At 35.6% G+C, this 14199-nt stretch overlaps 1 protein-coding gene across 1 annotated transcript; it reads left to right on the top strand.

Moving 5' to 3' along the window:
* The first annotated feature begins 2129 nt into the window (after positions 1 to 2129).
* LOC306862509 (DDB1- and CUL4-associated factor 12-like) lies at positions 2130 to 14084 on the top strand. The gene is made up of 9 exons (XM_079405341.1): positions 2130 to 2621; positions 6748 to 7038; positions 8100 to 8378; positions 8572 to 8632; positions 9533 to 9726; positions 9820 to 9885; positions 9985 to 10147; positions 10232 to 10410; positions 12176 to 14084. Exons 1-9 carry the CDS (start codon positions 2565 to 2567, stop codon positions 12332 to 12334), a joined length of 1449 nt encoding a protein of 482 aa, XP_079261467.1. The 5' UTR covers positions 2130 to 2564; the 3' UTR covers positions 12335 to 14084.
* Positions 14085 to 14199: the final 115 nt, after the last annotated feature.

Raw genomic sequence — 14199 nt, 5'->3', positions numbered from 1 at the left:
TGTGTGTGTGTGTGTGTGTATATATATATATATATATATATATATATATAAATAAAACTTTTGGGTGAGTTTTCATCATACCAATGCTTTTAGGTTGAAGTGTATATTTTTTTTCTAACGCCCCATTTGACAGCGGCCTTTAGGTATAATGCAATACTAAAAACCTTAATTAAGCCCTATTAAGCACTTTCTTCTGAGATGGGATAAATGATAAGAATCACATATGACAGAGATGTTCCTTGTCCCAGGGAGCACATGTAGGTTACTGGGTAGCTCATCTGGCCATTCATAAATAAAGGTTTCACTATTTATCAGCCAGACGTGCATTATTATTTTGCTTTATTTTTTGTTTTATTAATTTTCACCATTATAGGTACAAAAACAGCCTCTTAAACTCACTTTCCATGTGCAATATAATTTCAACAGTGTTGTCAAAATAATCTCATTTAAACTGTAATGAGTCCTTGTTGATGCGAGTGGATCTCATGTAGATGTCTGGAAATCAATGTCACCCTGAAATCAAAAGAAAAAATAAATTACATTTGCATAAAAATGATTTTAAGTGATCTTAACAAATATATATATATATATATAGAGCACAGTTTGTTATGGTGAAAAGAAATCATAATTATATGCATATATTTCATATTATATAAAAACATTAAAAAAAATTGTTTGCCTAATTGCCATGAAAAATGTCACAATGAAAAACCAACAACAAAATGAATGGTCCTAAAATTGTCTTGATGAAAAATCTATAATTTTTTCTTTTGGTTTCAAGATGCAATATGACCCGCATATGTTCTTGACAGATGATAAGAGGTTCACCTGTCCTATCCCGTAAAGTACTAATTATTCAAAAGAAGTAAGATGGTGTACAGGGTTCTTCATCTATTTTTTTTTCGTAACAGCTTCTCTCAGTCTTGACTGAACATACTACTAAAGGCTGAAAAGAATACAGCGCAAACACTGCTGGCTATATCACAAAGAGCATTTTGCCTGAGGCGAGTTAACGCTCTAATGCAGATCTATTCTAAGTGTAAATGGGGAAATGTCCTGATGTATGGCTAGAGAACCTGATGGACAGGTAGAGCAGATGGGCGGGCCTAACAACACAGAGATCCATAGCTCTTAAATGTGATTTAAAATGTTTAGTCATCTTTAAAATTATTTCAGACTTGAATATGATTAAACTTATTCTTGTTTTCAAAGAGTGTAGCTGTCACTGATGTTGATGATGCACAGATTTTGTCCGGGAGCAGCAAAAAAGATCTACCTGAATGGGAAGTGACTCTTGCTGGTCGCCACCATGGTGAAGCTTCCAGTGGAATAGAAGGTCAGCAGCAATAAAGAGCACAGGTTAAAGGAAATTCACACGCTGCATGTTGAATGAGGTTGTTAAACAGCTTATTGTGTGTCAGACAAAATAAACCTTTGTGCATCAGCAGATGGCATTGTTGAAACTGCAACATTTTCATTTAGTGAAAAGTCATCTTTTTTTTTCACTTGTTCAGATATTAACCAATACTATAATCAGAGAGGAGGAAATAACCAATTCAAAACATCTCATTCAGCAAATTTCTAAAATTTTCCTAAATATTACAAAATTGATGTGTGTATTATATATATATATATATATATATATATATATACATATATACACACGCACCGGTATATAAAATTTTATTTAATAATTATTAAATTGTCTCTTCAAAACTTATTTTAAGAATTTATGCATAAATTATTTTGCCCTGTGTGTTTGTGGCAAGTATGTTATCCAGGTCAAAAATAGAAATATTACAATACAGACTAAATAGCTATAATCCAATAAACTAATTTCTACCAAGATTAAATAACAACTACCGTTAATGTATACATTGTCATTGACTTAATGTTGATTTGTTTGTTTTTCAAATTTACCACATTGCATTTAAGTTTTATGACCACGCTATGTCATATTTATTTAAATGATTACAAATATTAAAAAGTCAGCCAATTATAATTACAGTCAGGAGAAATTGTGCATTAGAAATGCCATTACGTATTTTATGGACTTTTAAAAGACACCAAATTTTACGAATGAATACAGCAGCACAAATCATTAAAGAATCGCGAGGTCGTGCGCGCGCACGCAAGCGACGCGCACGCGTACGTTTGACCTTGTTTTTGTTGATGTTTGACTGGATTGCGGCTGCGCGCGGCGCTGTACGTTGTCGGATGACTCGTTTTTTCAGGAGAACGACGGGCAGCGAGATAAAGAAGAAAGGTGAAAAGTGAGCTCGGTGCAGGGGAGGGGCAGCAGTACCCTTGTAGCTCCTCCACACAGACGAAAAACAAACAAGCCTGCCCTAAAAACGACCCAAATCACACGGATCGGTGATCGGACACTGCAACGGAAACGGACGGTTATTCAGAGCCGTCCGACTCGACTCGGTTGGATTCAATTAGTCGCGCGGCTCCACCAGCCCAAAGGCCGCCGAATCAACCCCATCGCCATTATATGATCCACTTCCCAGAGTCGCTGCTACCCTCCATGTGGGTGAGGGACCTGTGCGTGTCGGGCTATGGCGAGAAAAACAGTTAGCAGGAAAAGGAAAGCAGGGGAGTCCAAGGAACAACAGGTAAACAAATCTCTCTATACATAACGTTAACAAAAACCGCTTGCAGCCATATGCTAACCTCTCGTGTTATATGAATGAAACAACATCCATGAATCATAGGGAACAGAAACACAAACTCGAAATGTGACAGTTTACAAACAGGAAAAGATTGCAGTCTAACATTAATGTTAGCACCAGCCTGCTGGCTAAAGGCTAATAATGGTTGTTAGTTGTTGACATTGATCTGGCGTTGGTGAGCTGGTTTGTTTATTAATGTATAATCATTTATCAGTTGTCTTGAACATTAAGTTTGTGTTTTGTTTGAGTACGTATTAATCCTGCACTAGATTACAGGATAATGATTCTCCAGCAAGAGCCAGACAGTATAAACTGGTTAGACGTCCAGTACGACTGAGATCTGCTACACTTCTCCATTATTTTTCATTGTTAAGATGATAAATATTAATAGCACAATGTTGCTTTTGCAGCTCAATGATTCTTGATATGAGACAAAACATTAGTTCTAAACAACATTCATATATGATCACTATAGTAGTCTTAACATGTGTATCAGTTTATTTCGTTTTCTCTTAGTGATATTACATTGTCATCCTAAAAACCGCCTTTCTTCAGATTTATAGATTTTATATAAATTAAACATTTCAAACAAAATAATACCGTCATATAAATATGTAGCCTTTAAACAAATATCACTATGTCCTAACATAACGAAGTGGTTCATTTTAGCTACTTCTCACAGCTGTGTCTGTACTTTTTGTCAAAACTGCCAGATATTTATGAAAACATTTATAAAATCAGGCAATATCACAGGCCGCCTTCATCCTAAGGATCCACTTTCTATATTTCACCTGCTATGAGTTCAACAAGGTCATACAGGTGCAGGCAAATTTCTGTTATTGTGATGTTATTATCATTTTGCTTGTATTTTTATGTAGGTTCTATTATTACCACTAGGAAAACACAATATGAGTATACAAGTGTGATAAGCAAAAAAGTTATTTTGTCAATACTATATGTGACCCTGGAGCACAAAACCAGTCTTAAGTCGCTGGGGTATATTTGTAGCAATAGCCAAAAAGACATTGTATGGGTCAAAATTATCGACTTTTCTTTTATGCCAAAAATCCAATATTAAAAGGCGATTTTTCTCAGTATTTAGATTTGTTTGCACCCTCAGATTACAGATTTTCAAATAGTTGTATCTCGGTCCTATCCTAACAAACCATACATCAATTGAAAGCTTATTTATTCAGCTTTCAGATGATGCATAAATCTAAATTTAGAAAAATTGACACTTAAGACTGGTTTTGGGGTCCAGGGTCACATATAATTTTTTTTGTTTCAGTACGGTGACAATTCAGTAAATTTAGTTTGAAATCACCACATAGTCTTAAATGATTGATTTATTGAAGTAAATGGTATTTATGTCAATATTTATAATGAATATCTGACACATTACTGTCGTTATTGACTCCATATTGAGTGATTGATTGGCCAGTACAAATGCACATATTATGGGAAAATAGAAGAAGCAGGATATTTCTTTGTCCCATTACTCAAGAATCAGTGAGCAATATCTTATTATGGGCTTGTAGGACAGGAGAGAGTTCTTATATGGGGGAAGGTGGTCTTCAGTGCAACACACTGCTTTGGAAGATCACTTGCTTTCCATATTTGGCTTTGTTGAAGGTTTATTTTGGATATCACAGGTCAGCTCTGGACTTATCCCTGTGTGACAGCCAAATTTAAAAGAGCAAATCAATAAAAACAATGCACTGATATCATAGGCCTCAACAATTGATGTTTGTGATAATAATGAGGCCTGACTATGGGAATGGTTGTGTATGTCTAGACTTTAAATGATCATCTCACTGTGTTTATTTAAATTTCCCAGGTAGCTCTTTGAAATAAATCATTAATACATCAATTACAGATATATTCTAATAATTATAACCCTAAAAAAAGATATTTAGCTTGTTTGTTATTCTCAAACGCTGTGTTTGCAATCTGTAAACATCATGTGTATTTATAAAGCCTAAAGCAATATTTTTTATATATAAAGTCTATATAATTTAAAGATTTCATGCTTCAGTACTTTCTCATGTCACAGCTTAATATGCAGAGACCATCATTTGCAGGTATATTCCCCTGAAATGTTTATTTGAGCATCCCGCCCAGCACAACACGGCGTCAACCAATGGTGTGAGTTTGGAGGCGGGACTAAAGAGACTATATCTCCCATGAGGTTTTTTTTTGTAGTTTATTTTTTTTACCATTTGAATGTTATTGTTAATCCTTGCAGGATCCTTCCTAAAACCCTTGAGCATTATTTTCCTCTGTGTGAGAAGGTGGTCGTGTATTGACTAAGATCCTGACCTACTTGGCCGTTAGGATCTGGGTCAGCCAGATATGGCTGATGTCTACTGGCCTGGAGGGGGATTGGAAGTGCTTTACTAGAGCAGAGATACATCAGTGTTTATGACTAGGAGTGTGATACTCTCGCTCTGGACAGATTATTTAATTTCAGCAAGAGTTGTTTATATGGGTGTTGATGTTTTGATTATAAGCATGATGATGTCAGTGCTGTTTAGCTAGAATAAGCATTAAAATGAATGAGTCTCAGTCTCTCACACAGATTATTGGGCCCACAGGAGCTGATATACTTCAAGCCGCTGGTTTTGCTCAACCGTGCCATGGCTATATTTGATTTGTCGATGCTAGCTGGGAGCACAGAATCGTTTTGTCTGCCAGCTGGCGTTAACATCAGATGGATGCCCTCACTTTTGTTGTTTGGCAGTTTTGCCATAATTTATTGCTTGATTGTATAGAAGGTTGTTAGCAGGGTGAGGTGATGAATTTGCAATGCTACCAGGTGTTTTTCTTCAAATGCAAGCTGTTTTTAAAAGTGCCTACACAGTGCTGGATTGCAAGGAAGCCACCTAAAACCAGATGTCCTGTGAGATTGTGTTCATAATTTAGGGTTTCTGTTTGAAAATGTTATATAATCAGTTTGAGAAAGAGATGTGCAATGTGCAAATTCACTAACAAAGAACATTTTTGTGAAGTAAAATTAGGGTTTAAGTGAACAAACTCTTTCTCAAGTTTGGAAAGGATTCATTTAATGTTTAGAAAACTTCCAAACTAATATCTATTTTCATGCTGTGCATTATAATGTTGTTATGCTTTAATTTATTTGTAGCATTTAAAGTTATTCGTTTTATTTTTTTGCGTTTTGTTATTTAGACAAAGTATAACATTTTTTACTCAAAGTGCATTAATGGGCATTAAAAAAAGTTTTTCCTGAAAAAAATATTGGAATTTTTATCAAATATCAATTTTGTATGTAATTTGTTATTTTTAATTATTTATTTATTATATTATTTGTTTGTAAAACTAATATTGTTAAATTGTTGGATACAATCACTGATGTATAGTTATTAAGATTATTTTAAGACAAGTTTATATTACTGTAAAGTTTTCCATGAATATAGCCTTTGATGCTGATATATGGCCCTGGACCACAAAACCAGTTATAAGGGTAATGCGATTTATACATAATCTGAAAGATGAATAAATAATCCTTCCATTGATGTATGGTTTGTTAGGATAGGACAATATTTGGCTGAGATACAACTATTTGAAAATCTGGAATCCGAGGGTGCAAAAAATAAAAATATTGAGAAAATCTCCTTTAAAGTTGTCCAAATGACGTTCTTAGCAATGCATATTACTAATCAAAAATGAAGTTTTGATATATTTACAGTAGGAAATTTACCAAATATATTCATGGAACATGATCTTTACTTAATATCCTAATGATTTTTGGCATAAAAGAAAAATCAATAATTTTGACCCATACAATGTATTGTTGGCTATTGCTACAAATATACCCCAGCGACTTAAGACTGCTTTTGTGCTCCAGGGTCACATATGGCCTAAAAGATAGATAGATAGATAATTATCAGGTATGGACAGTAAATGCTATTACACTTTGTTGAAAGTATTTGCATTTCTTTAAAATGGTATGCAATTGAATCTTGTATGATAAAGAATCTTGTATGAAAGTACTTTGTTTTCATTTAGATTTTTTATATGGTCGACTCACTCCTTTTTGTCCCTCTGTCAGTTTTACTGGTGTCAGTCTGCGATTAAGCATGCCCGCGTGTCCAGCTCAGCGCGTCATGCCCAGCCCTGGTGGCAGAGCCGGAGGTCGGTGGTGTGCTCTGTGAGAGGAAGGGAGTTCCGCCCGCAGCAGCAGCATGAGTGGAGCTTCCAGCGGAGTCTGTGCAGATTCGCTGCTGGACGCATCCCAGGAATCCTCAAAGAGAGAGAGTTCTCCCTCGGCCGCCTCAACAAGGTGTTTGCTTCCCAATGGCTCAACCACAGGCAGGTGGTGTGCGGAACCAAATGCAACACGGTGAGATGGTTTCTGATTAGTACTTTAGCATGAAATTTTATTAATGCAGTATTTATGATCTTCAAGATATTACTGGTCTTTGTGCCATTTATTTCTTAAAAATATTTAAAAGTGTACTTTCGATGTTGATTGTAAATTGGGAAATAGATGAGAATATTATTTTGAGATTATTTTTTTGCTCAGTTTTCTGCTTTCACCCCATACATGAACAGGATACAAGTTACTTTTATTCTCTGTATTTACTTATCTTTAAAATAAATAAACAAATAAACCATAATTTTCCTGAGGCACTTTCATGATATTCTGCATATGAGTTGGGTAAATACATTTTTAAAGATTGGGTTATGGTGCACAACAAATTTTCGAAGAGAAACAGTTAAAGGAAGAACAGTTAATTATAGTTAAATAACCATTAAAAACATTTTCATTAAAAGACATTTGTCAAAATAAAAGAAAAAAAAATTAAACCTATTGTATTTAACCATAAAAAATTCAAATGTTAACTGAAATGAAATGGAAAAATAAAAAAACTCCATTATGTCAGTGCTGTTTAGTGGGAAAGAGCTTCAAAATAAATGAGTCTGTTTCATGTTTATTTGGTGTAACTTGATGAAGCCTACTTAAATAAACTGAAGCTGAAAATAAAATTTAATATTATATTAATAAAAACTATACTAGTATCTCAGTTATACTGAAATAATGCGCTAGTACACAAAAGGTTTATTCCATGTTAGAAAAACTATTAACAGCTACTGTTTATAATAATGTCAAGTCGACTTGAACATTGATGCTGTTAATACAGTCTAACTTGATAACTATTCCTTTAAGTGTATAGTGCACCCCAAAATTTAAATTCTGCATCTAAATGATGTTTTTCCATATAACGAAAAAGAAAGGTGAAGCTCAAAAATAACATACAAGTACTATAAAAGGTGTCTGAGCGTACGCTGTATGTTTCTAACACTTCTGAAGCTGTGTGAAATAGATCTATATTTATTATCTCTTAGTTGCAGTTCTCTTTTAGATGACTTTACTAATCTTATTTTTCTTTGATTTCTTAGCTATTTGTGGTGGACGTCCTCTCAGGACAGATAACCAGGATACCCATGCTGAAAGACAGAGAGGGCAGGGCAGAAGTTTCCCAGGGTTTGAGTGGAGTGGGAGGCAATTTCCACTTCCACAGTCCAGGATCAGTCGGCGGTCTAGATGTCCAGCAGGGATGTGGCATCCACGCCATTGAGCTGAACCCCTCTCGTACATTGTTGGCCACTGGAGGAGACAACCCCAACAGCTTGGCAGTGTACAGACTTCCCACTCTTGACCCTGTCTGCGTCGGAGATGTGAGTCCGGCCTTTGCTTTCTTTCTAGTTGTGCAAGTACCATAAATGTCAAGCGGTTTAGTGGCTTCAGCCTTGGGCTGCTTAGGGCTCAAATGTGGCTAGTGGCTAGCTTTGGCTAACACAATGAAAACAATTCTGGTATGCACCTATAAAGTATTTCTCTAGACTCAAATTGGTTCTGTATTTCTGACAGGATGGACACAATGACTGGATATTCTCCATTGCGTGGATCAGTGATACCATGGCAGTCTCAGGTGAGCAGCTGGCAGATCCAGTTTTGAGCAACACTTTACACTGTGTGCTAACACATTAAGTGCTAGTGTACATTTCTAGAAACCTGTCAAGAACGGCCAGTGTTATATTTCACCCCAAGAGCAAAGAGAGAAGAGAAATAGAAAGTAAGTTTTGTTTAAAGAAAATGGGGCCCTGTTTAGGAACATTAAAGATATTTGAGATTATTTTCATTACAGTTTAGCACATCCCTGACCCCATTTCTCAATAAAGTAATGTGAAAGTGACTCATACTTTGTTATATAATTTTTTTTTATGCATGCATGTACATTAAATCAGAATAACTTTCGAATTTTCTATAAATAAAAAAAATGCGGACATGATTGTTTTCATTAGTGTAATACAGTAATGAGAATTACATTTATTATAATGATGATTTTCTTTTCGTTGTCATGAATGTCAGTGCAAAAAAAAAAAAAAAAAAAAAAAAAAAAATATATATATAATAATATATATATATATATACTTGTGCCATCACATCGTTCTCTGAAATACTTGTTTCCATATTTCACAGCATTCTGTGGCCAAATACTTTTGTATAATGGCTACTATAATGATTGACAGTTGTCCCAGGCAACCCCCAGGAATTGATTGTTTCTCATATCAATTCCGATCACAACATTTCATGTCCATTCATTTATTTTTATGAATTTGTGTAATTAGCAGGATGATGTTCAGTCAGTCATTATTACAAAATAATCCTCTTAAATGGTATACAAGACCCTTTTATTTCCCTTGACTACATATTCAGTGTTTATTTTGCGATTTAATTATACATTATCTCTTATGTGTTGTACACATTCAGATGTTGTTCAATCAGATACTGTTCAGTTAAAGGAGGAATCTTTTATTCACTGGAGCAGGATCTCGTGACGGTTCCATGGGTCTGTGGGAGATATCAGAGGAGGTGCTGACTCAGGCCGAGAAGCATCAGAATGTGGAAGGTGTTCCTTGTTACTCCCACATCTCTCACCGCGCTCTCAAGGACATCCCGAAAGAGTACACCCACCCCTACAACTGCAAAGTGCGCGCACTGGCCTTCAACAACAGCCATAAGGTTAGCCGCTGTCCTTGACTCATGTGACTGAAAATTGATTGCTTTGTGCGTTATTCAAGCTCTTTCTCTGCTTTTATCTCATTCATCCATTAGGAGTTGGGTGCCGTTTCTTTAGATGGATATTTCCATCTGTGGAAGGCAGAAGACAACCTGTGCAAGGTACAATTACTACTGTCAGCATTTTTTTCCCCCTATATTTTGTCAAGCTCAATATTTGTAGATTTTTACAATTGTCTAATGGGTGTTTTTCCCTTGTAGGAGCTTTCTACCAAACTCCCTTACTGTAAGGAGAATGTGTGTCTGGCATACGGTCTGGACTGGTCTGTTTATGCAGTCGGCTCCCAGGCACACGTTTCCTTCCTTGACCCCCGGCAGTCATCGCAGAACATCAAATCTGTGTGCTCCAAGGAGCGTGGCAGTGGTATGTTATTTTTTGGGGGGGGTCCCTTTAAAGATAGTTAAAAAGTTATAATTTGCAAAGCAAACTGGTTTAATTCTCTCTTAGGTATTCGCTCCGTGAGCTTCTATGAACACATAGTGACAGTAGGCACTGGCCAAGGTTCCCTGCTCTTCTACGATATCAGGGCCCAGCGTTTTCTGGATGATCCATCCAGCACTCCCGATGGGTACGGGAATTGCACAGCAGAGGGCATCCTGAAACTCACCACAGGGAGAGGATGGCTAGTAAGTTAGTCCATTTTGACCCTTTTTTGACCCAGGTTCTCTGTCTTGCTTGTAGGTTTGTACGATATATATTGTTTGCGATAATATTGTAATTGTTATTTTAATGATATGTGATTTGACATGATCAAGTATATCGCAAAAACCAAACAAAACACATCTGTGCATGCATGCATTACGTAATGAAGTCTAGTAGGTTAGACTTATTTAGAGTGTGTTCATTCCCTGCATGATTCAGTCTATTAAATACATTTAGAATGATCACAAAATTCAAGATAGTGGGTCAGAAACTGTGTATACATTTATATCATTTCATATAGTTAAACAAAAAGAGTGCTGTTTTTTTTTTTCTCCAAAAATCAGCATGATTACAAATGTGATGTAATATATGTAATTGATCTTATAAGCATTATAGCACTTTATAAAATGTATACAAATTATTTACTTTTTAATTATGATTATATTTTATTTACACAGCCATTCAGAAGTCTCTTATGCCTAGCAGCAAGGCTGCGTTTATTTGCTCAAAAACAGTAAAATTGTAAAATATCATTACAATTTAAAATAACTGTTGCATAGTAAAGTGTAATTTATTTGTGTGATCGAAAGCTAAAATTTCAGCAGCCATTACTCCAGTTTTCAGTGTCACATGATCCTTCAAAAATCATTCTAATGTGCTGATTTGGTGCTGAAGAAACATTTTATTATTTTCAAAGTTAAAAGCAATGGTGAAATCTTTTTAACAATCTTTTCTGTCACTTTTAATCAAACTAATGCATCATTGCTGAATAAAAGTATTAATTGAACAGTGGTTTATATTAATTATAATTCTGTTTTAAACTAAATCTGATTGATTATGCTCATTTGATGGACATGTAGTATTGCTGTTTTTCTTTTCCTGTGTACACCCCAGCTACCTAATTTTTGCCATGAAATCTTCGGACAGGCTTTTGCATTAGTCTATGTATAAGCTCTTTTACAAAGTGCTTACTCTAGCAGTCGGTTGCCTGCAGCATCACTCTCTGCTTACCATATGGAAGTTCATTAAGCAGAAATGCTGTCTGCTGCATTAATCAGGAGTCCACATGAAAGTATAACTACTATTTGATTGTCTTAATTGACCCACTTAGGTTGCTGCCCTTTTGTTACAACTTTAAAAAATTGAACTATGTAAGGGATAGTGTACAGTCAGCCTGTTCATTATCGCAAAATTAACAACTCCTCTGCACATTGGGGTTTTGATTTTCTTGTCTAGCCGACTGTACATTATCCTACTTATTGTATACATATTATACACTACTGTTCAATAGTTTGGAGTCAGTAAGATTTTTTTTTTAAATGAAGTAATACTTTTATTCAGAGAAGATGCTAAAGTTGACAGTAAAGACATTTGTAATGTTTAGATTTCAATAGAAATCAATTTAGAATAGATTTCAAATAGATGCATTCATCAAAGAATCCTGTAAAATATATATTTGATCACATTTTCCACAAAAATATTATGTAGTACAACCAGTTTCAACATTGATAAGAAATGTTTCCACCAAATCAACATATTAGATTGATTTCTGAAGGATCATGTGACACTGAAGACTAGTAATGATGCTGAAAATTCAGCTTTGCCATTACAGAAAGAAATTACATTTAAAATAGATTACAGTAGAAATTGTAGTAATGTATCATAATATTACTGTTTTTACTGTATTTTGATTGATGCTGAAATAAATGCAAAATCCAGTCTGGTTCTCTATCTTCATGTCTCCCACAGAATCACGATGAAACATGGAGAAGCTACTTTTCGGACGTCCACTCCTTCCCGAACGCGGTATACACACACTGCTACGACGACTCTGGCACCAAACTCTTCGTGGCCGGCGGCCCCCTGTGTTCTGGCCTACACGGAAACTACGCTGGCCTCTGGCGCTAGCCTCCATCATCCCTCCGTTTCGCTCTCACGTACCATGTGCTTACAGGCCATCTTCCATTTTTCTCCTCACTCTTTATCACTTCCGGTTTAACTTCTATCCAAGATCATCCTCTATTTCTCAAAGGACTCAGGAGCATAGATGTGATTCTCAACCGTTTTTGTGCTTGGTCTTTTGTCTTTCAATTTTCATTTGCCTGTTTCTACTCCTGAATTTACGTGTGTGTGTGTGTGTGTGGAGAAAAAAAGACAAAGAAAAGGCGTGACCAACACTGATGCCTGATCTTCTGGAGGAGTCCGTAAAGGATGAAGGAGGTTTTTCCTCTGTGCATCGGCTTCCTGAACCTTTGAGAACTGTGGAATAGTGTAAAATATATGAAATTATTTAACAGTCTATCTGGGCATTGTTTTTTTTTGCTGGTTTTGCTTTTTTTTTTTTTTTTTTATAAAAGACATGGCGTTTTGAGTTTGATTTGCTGTGTGTTTTTCAAAGACCTGCCGATCAGCTCCTTTTCTTGGCTCGCAGTGGACTGATATGACATTGTAGATCCTGAAAAGCCTGAGAATTGGTATTCAAAGAAGAATCTTGGTGAAATGAATGGACAGCCTAACTTGTAACCTCACTGTGGACACGGAGGTCAAGACTGCAGTTATATGAAGAGCACGGAGAGAACACGGCCATGAGTCGGATAGCGGTCAATGAAGACTCACCCGCTGTTTTTCTTTTTCCCTTTATTTTTTCCAAAATAATGGCAGGGAGAGACAATTGTAAGAAATCACAGATACCGTTTGTGTGCTGTTTGAGATCTTGAAGAATGCCTCTTTTTATTGCTGATTCTGTACTAACACACGCATACGCTCGCATCAAGATTGCAATTTTCCCTCGGTCACATTTAGACGTCTTATTTATTTTGTATTGTTGCCGTCACTAGCACTCATGACGTTCAGGTACAATCATATTTGTTAGGATTTTTGCTTCTCATTGTCTTCTCTGCTTAAAGGCAGGGCAGTGTTGTGTGACATTGTTGCCTTTTCAGAGTCTTTCTGTGAAAGACTGTTGCAGATTGAATTTGTTTAGGCTTTTTCTTTTCTTTTGTCTTTTTACATGATAATCTTGATGGAATTGCTAGTACAGTGAACACCGTAACAGGCATATATTAAGCAGAAATTACCCATCACTTTTAAAATGTATTTTATATATAAATGTATATGTATACATATTTGGAAACTAATAGAGGGAGAATACAATTTATGTAAATGTCAGAGGATATATGTGCGTGTGTGTGTGTGTGTGAGTGAAATAATCTGTCATTATTTTGGTGGTGCCCTTTTTTATACTCACTTCCTGAACGTTTTTACTGATTGCAAGTGTAAAGCTATTGTACAATAACAAAACAAAAGAACAGCGACATGAGACATTCTTCAAAAAGAAAATGAATAAAAGTTTATTGATGTATTTTTCTTCCATTCTGGCTTTGCATCACGACTTTCTTTATACTCATTACGTTTTAAAGCTTTTCATTTTAATTTATAATCCATGTTGAACATGATCTGATTGAGTTTGACAGTTCACTGGGCGACAAAATGTGTCTTTTTGGTCATTACCCGACCCGAGTAACACCGCACTGTAGTGATCGATTTAACCGCTGGAGGCGCACATAGTATTATGATTATAAACATTGGTGTATCATCTGTAGAGAGCAATAATACATGTACAAAATCTCAACAATAAATCCTCATTTCATTTACAGTCCAGAAGCATGATTAAATTTTATACAGAAAAGAAGTGAATGAGTAAATTATGACTAAATTCCCCTTTAAGATTGTATCCAATTTATTAGTTGCATTTTGATCGTTGTTAAATTATG

Source organism: Barbus barbus (genome assembly GCF_936440315.1).
Source record: "Barbus barbus genome assembly, chromosome: 43".
NCBI lineage: Eukaryota > Metazoa > Chordata > Actinopteri > Cypriniformes > Cyprinidae > Barbus > Barbus barbus.
The sequence above is the reverse complement of the archived record's forward strand: the minus strand, read 5'-3'. Positions and strand labels throughout refer to the sequence as shown.

Bases quoted from the DNA above. Each gene is read 5' to 3' on its own strand.
- LOC306862509 (XM_079405341.1), top strand. From the start codon at position 2,565: ATGGCGAGAAAAACAGTTAGCAGGAAAAGGAAAGCAGGGGAGTCCAAG. The intron at 8,633-9,532 runs GTGAGCAGCTGG...TCACTGGAGCAG, and splicing joins TGATACCATGGCAGTCTCAG to GATCTCGTGACGGTTCCATG. The intron at 9,727-9,819 runs GTTAGCCGCTGT...TTCATCCATTAG, and splicing joins CCTTCAACAACAGCCATAAG to GAGTTGGGTGCCGTTTCTTT.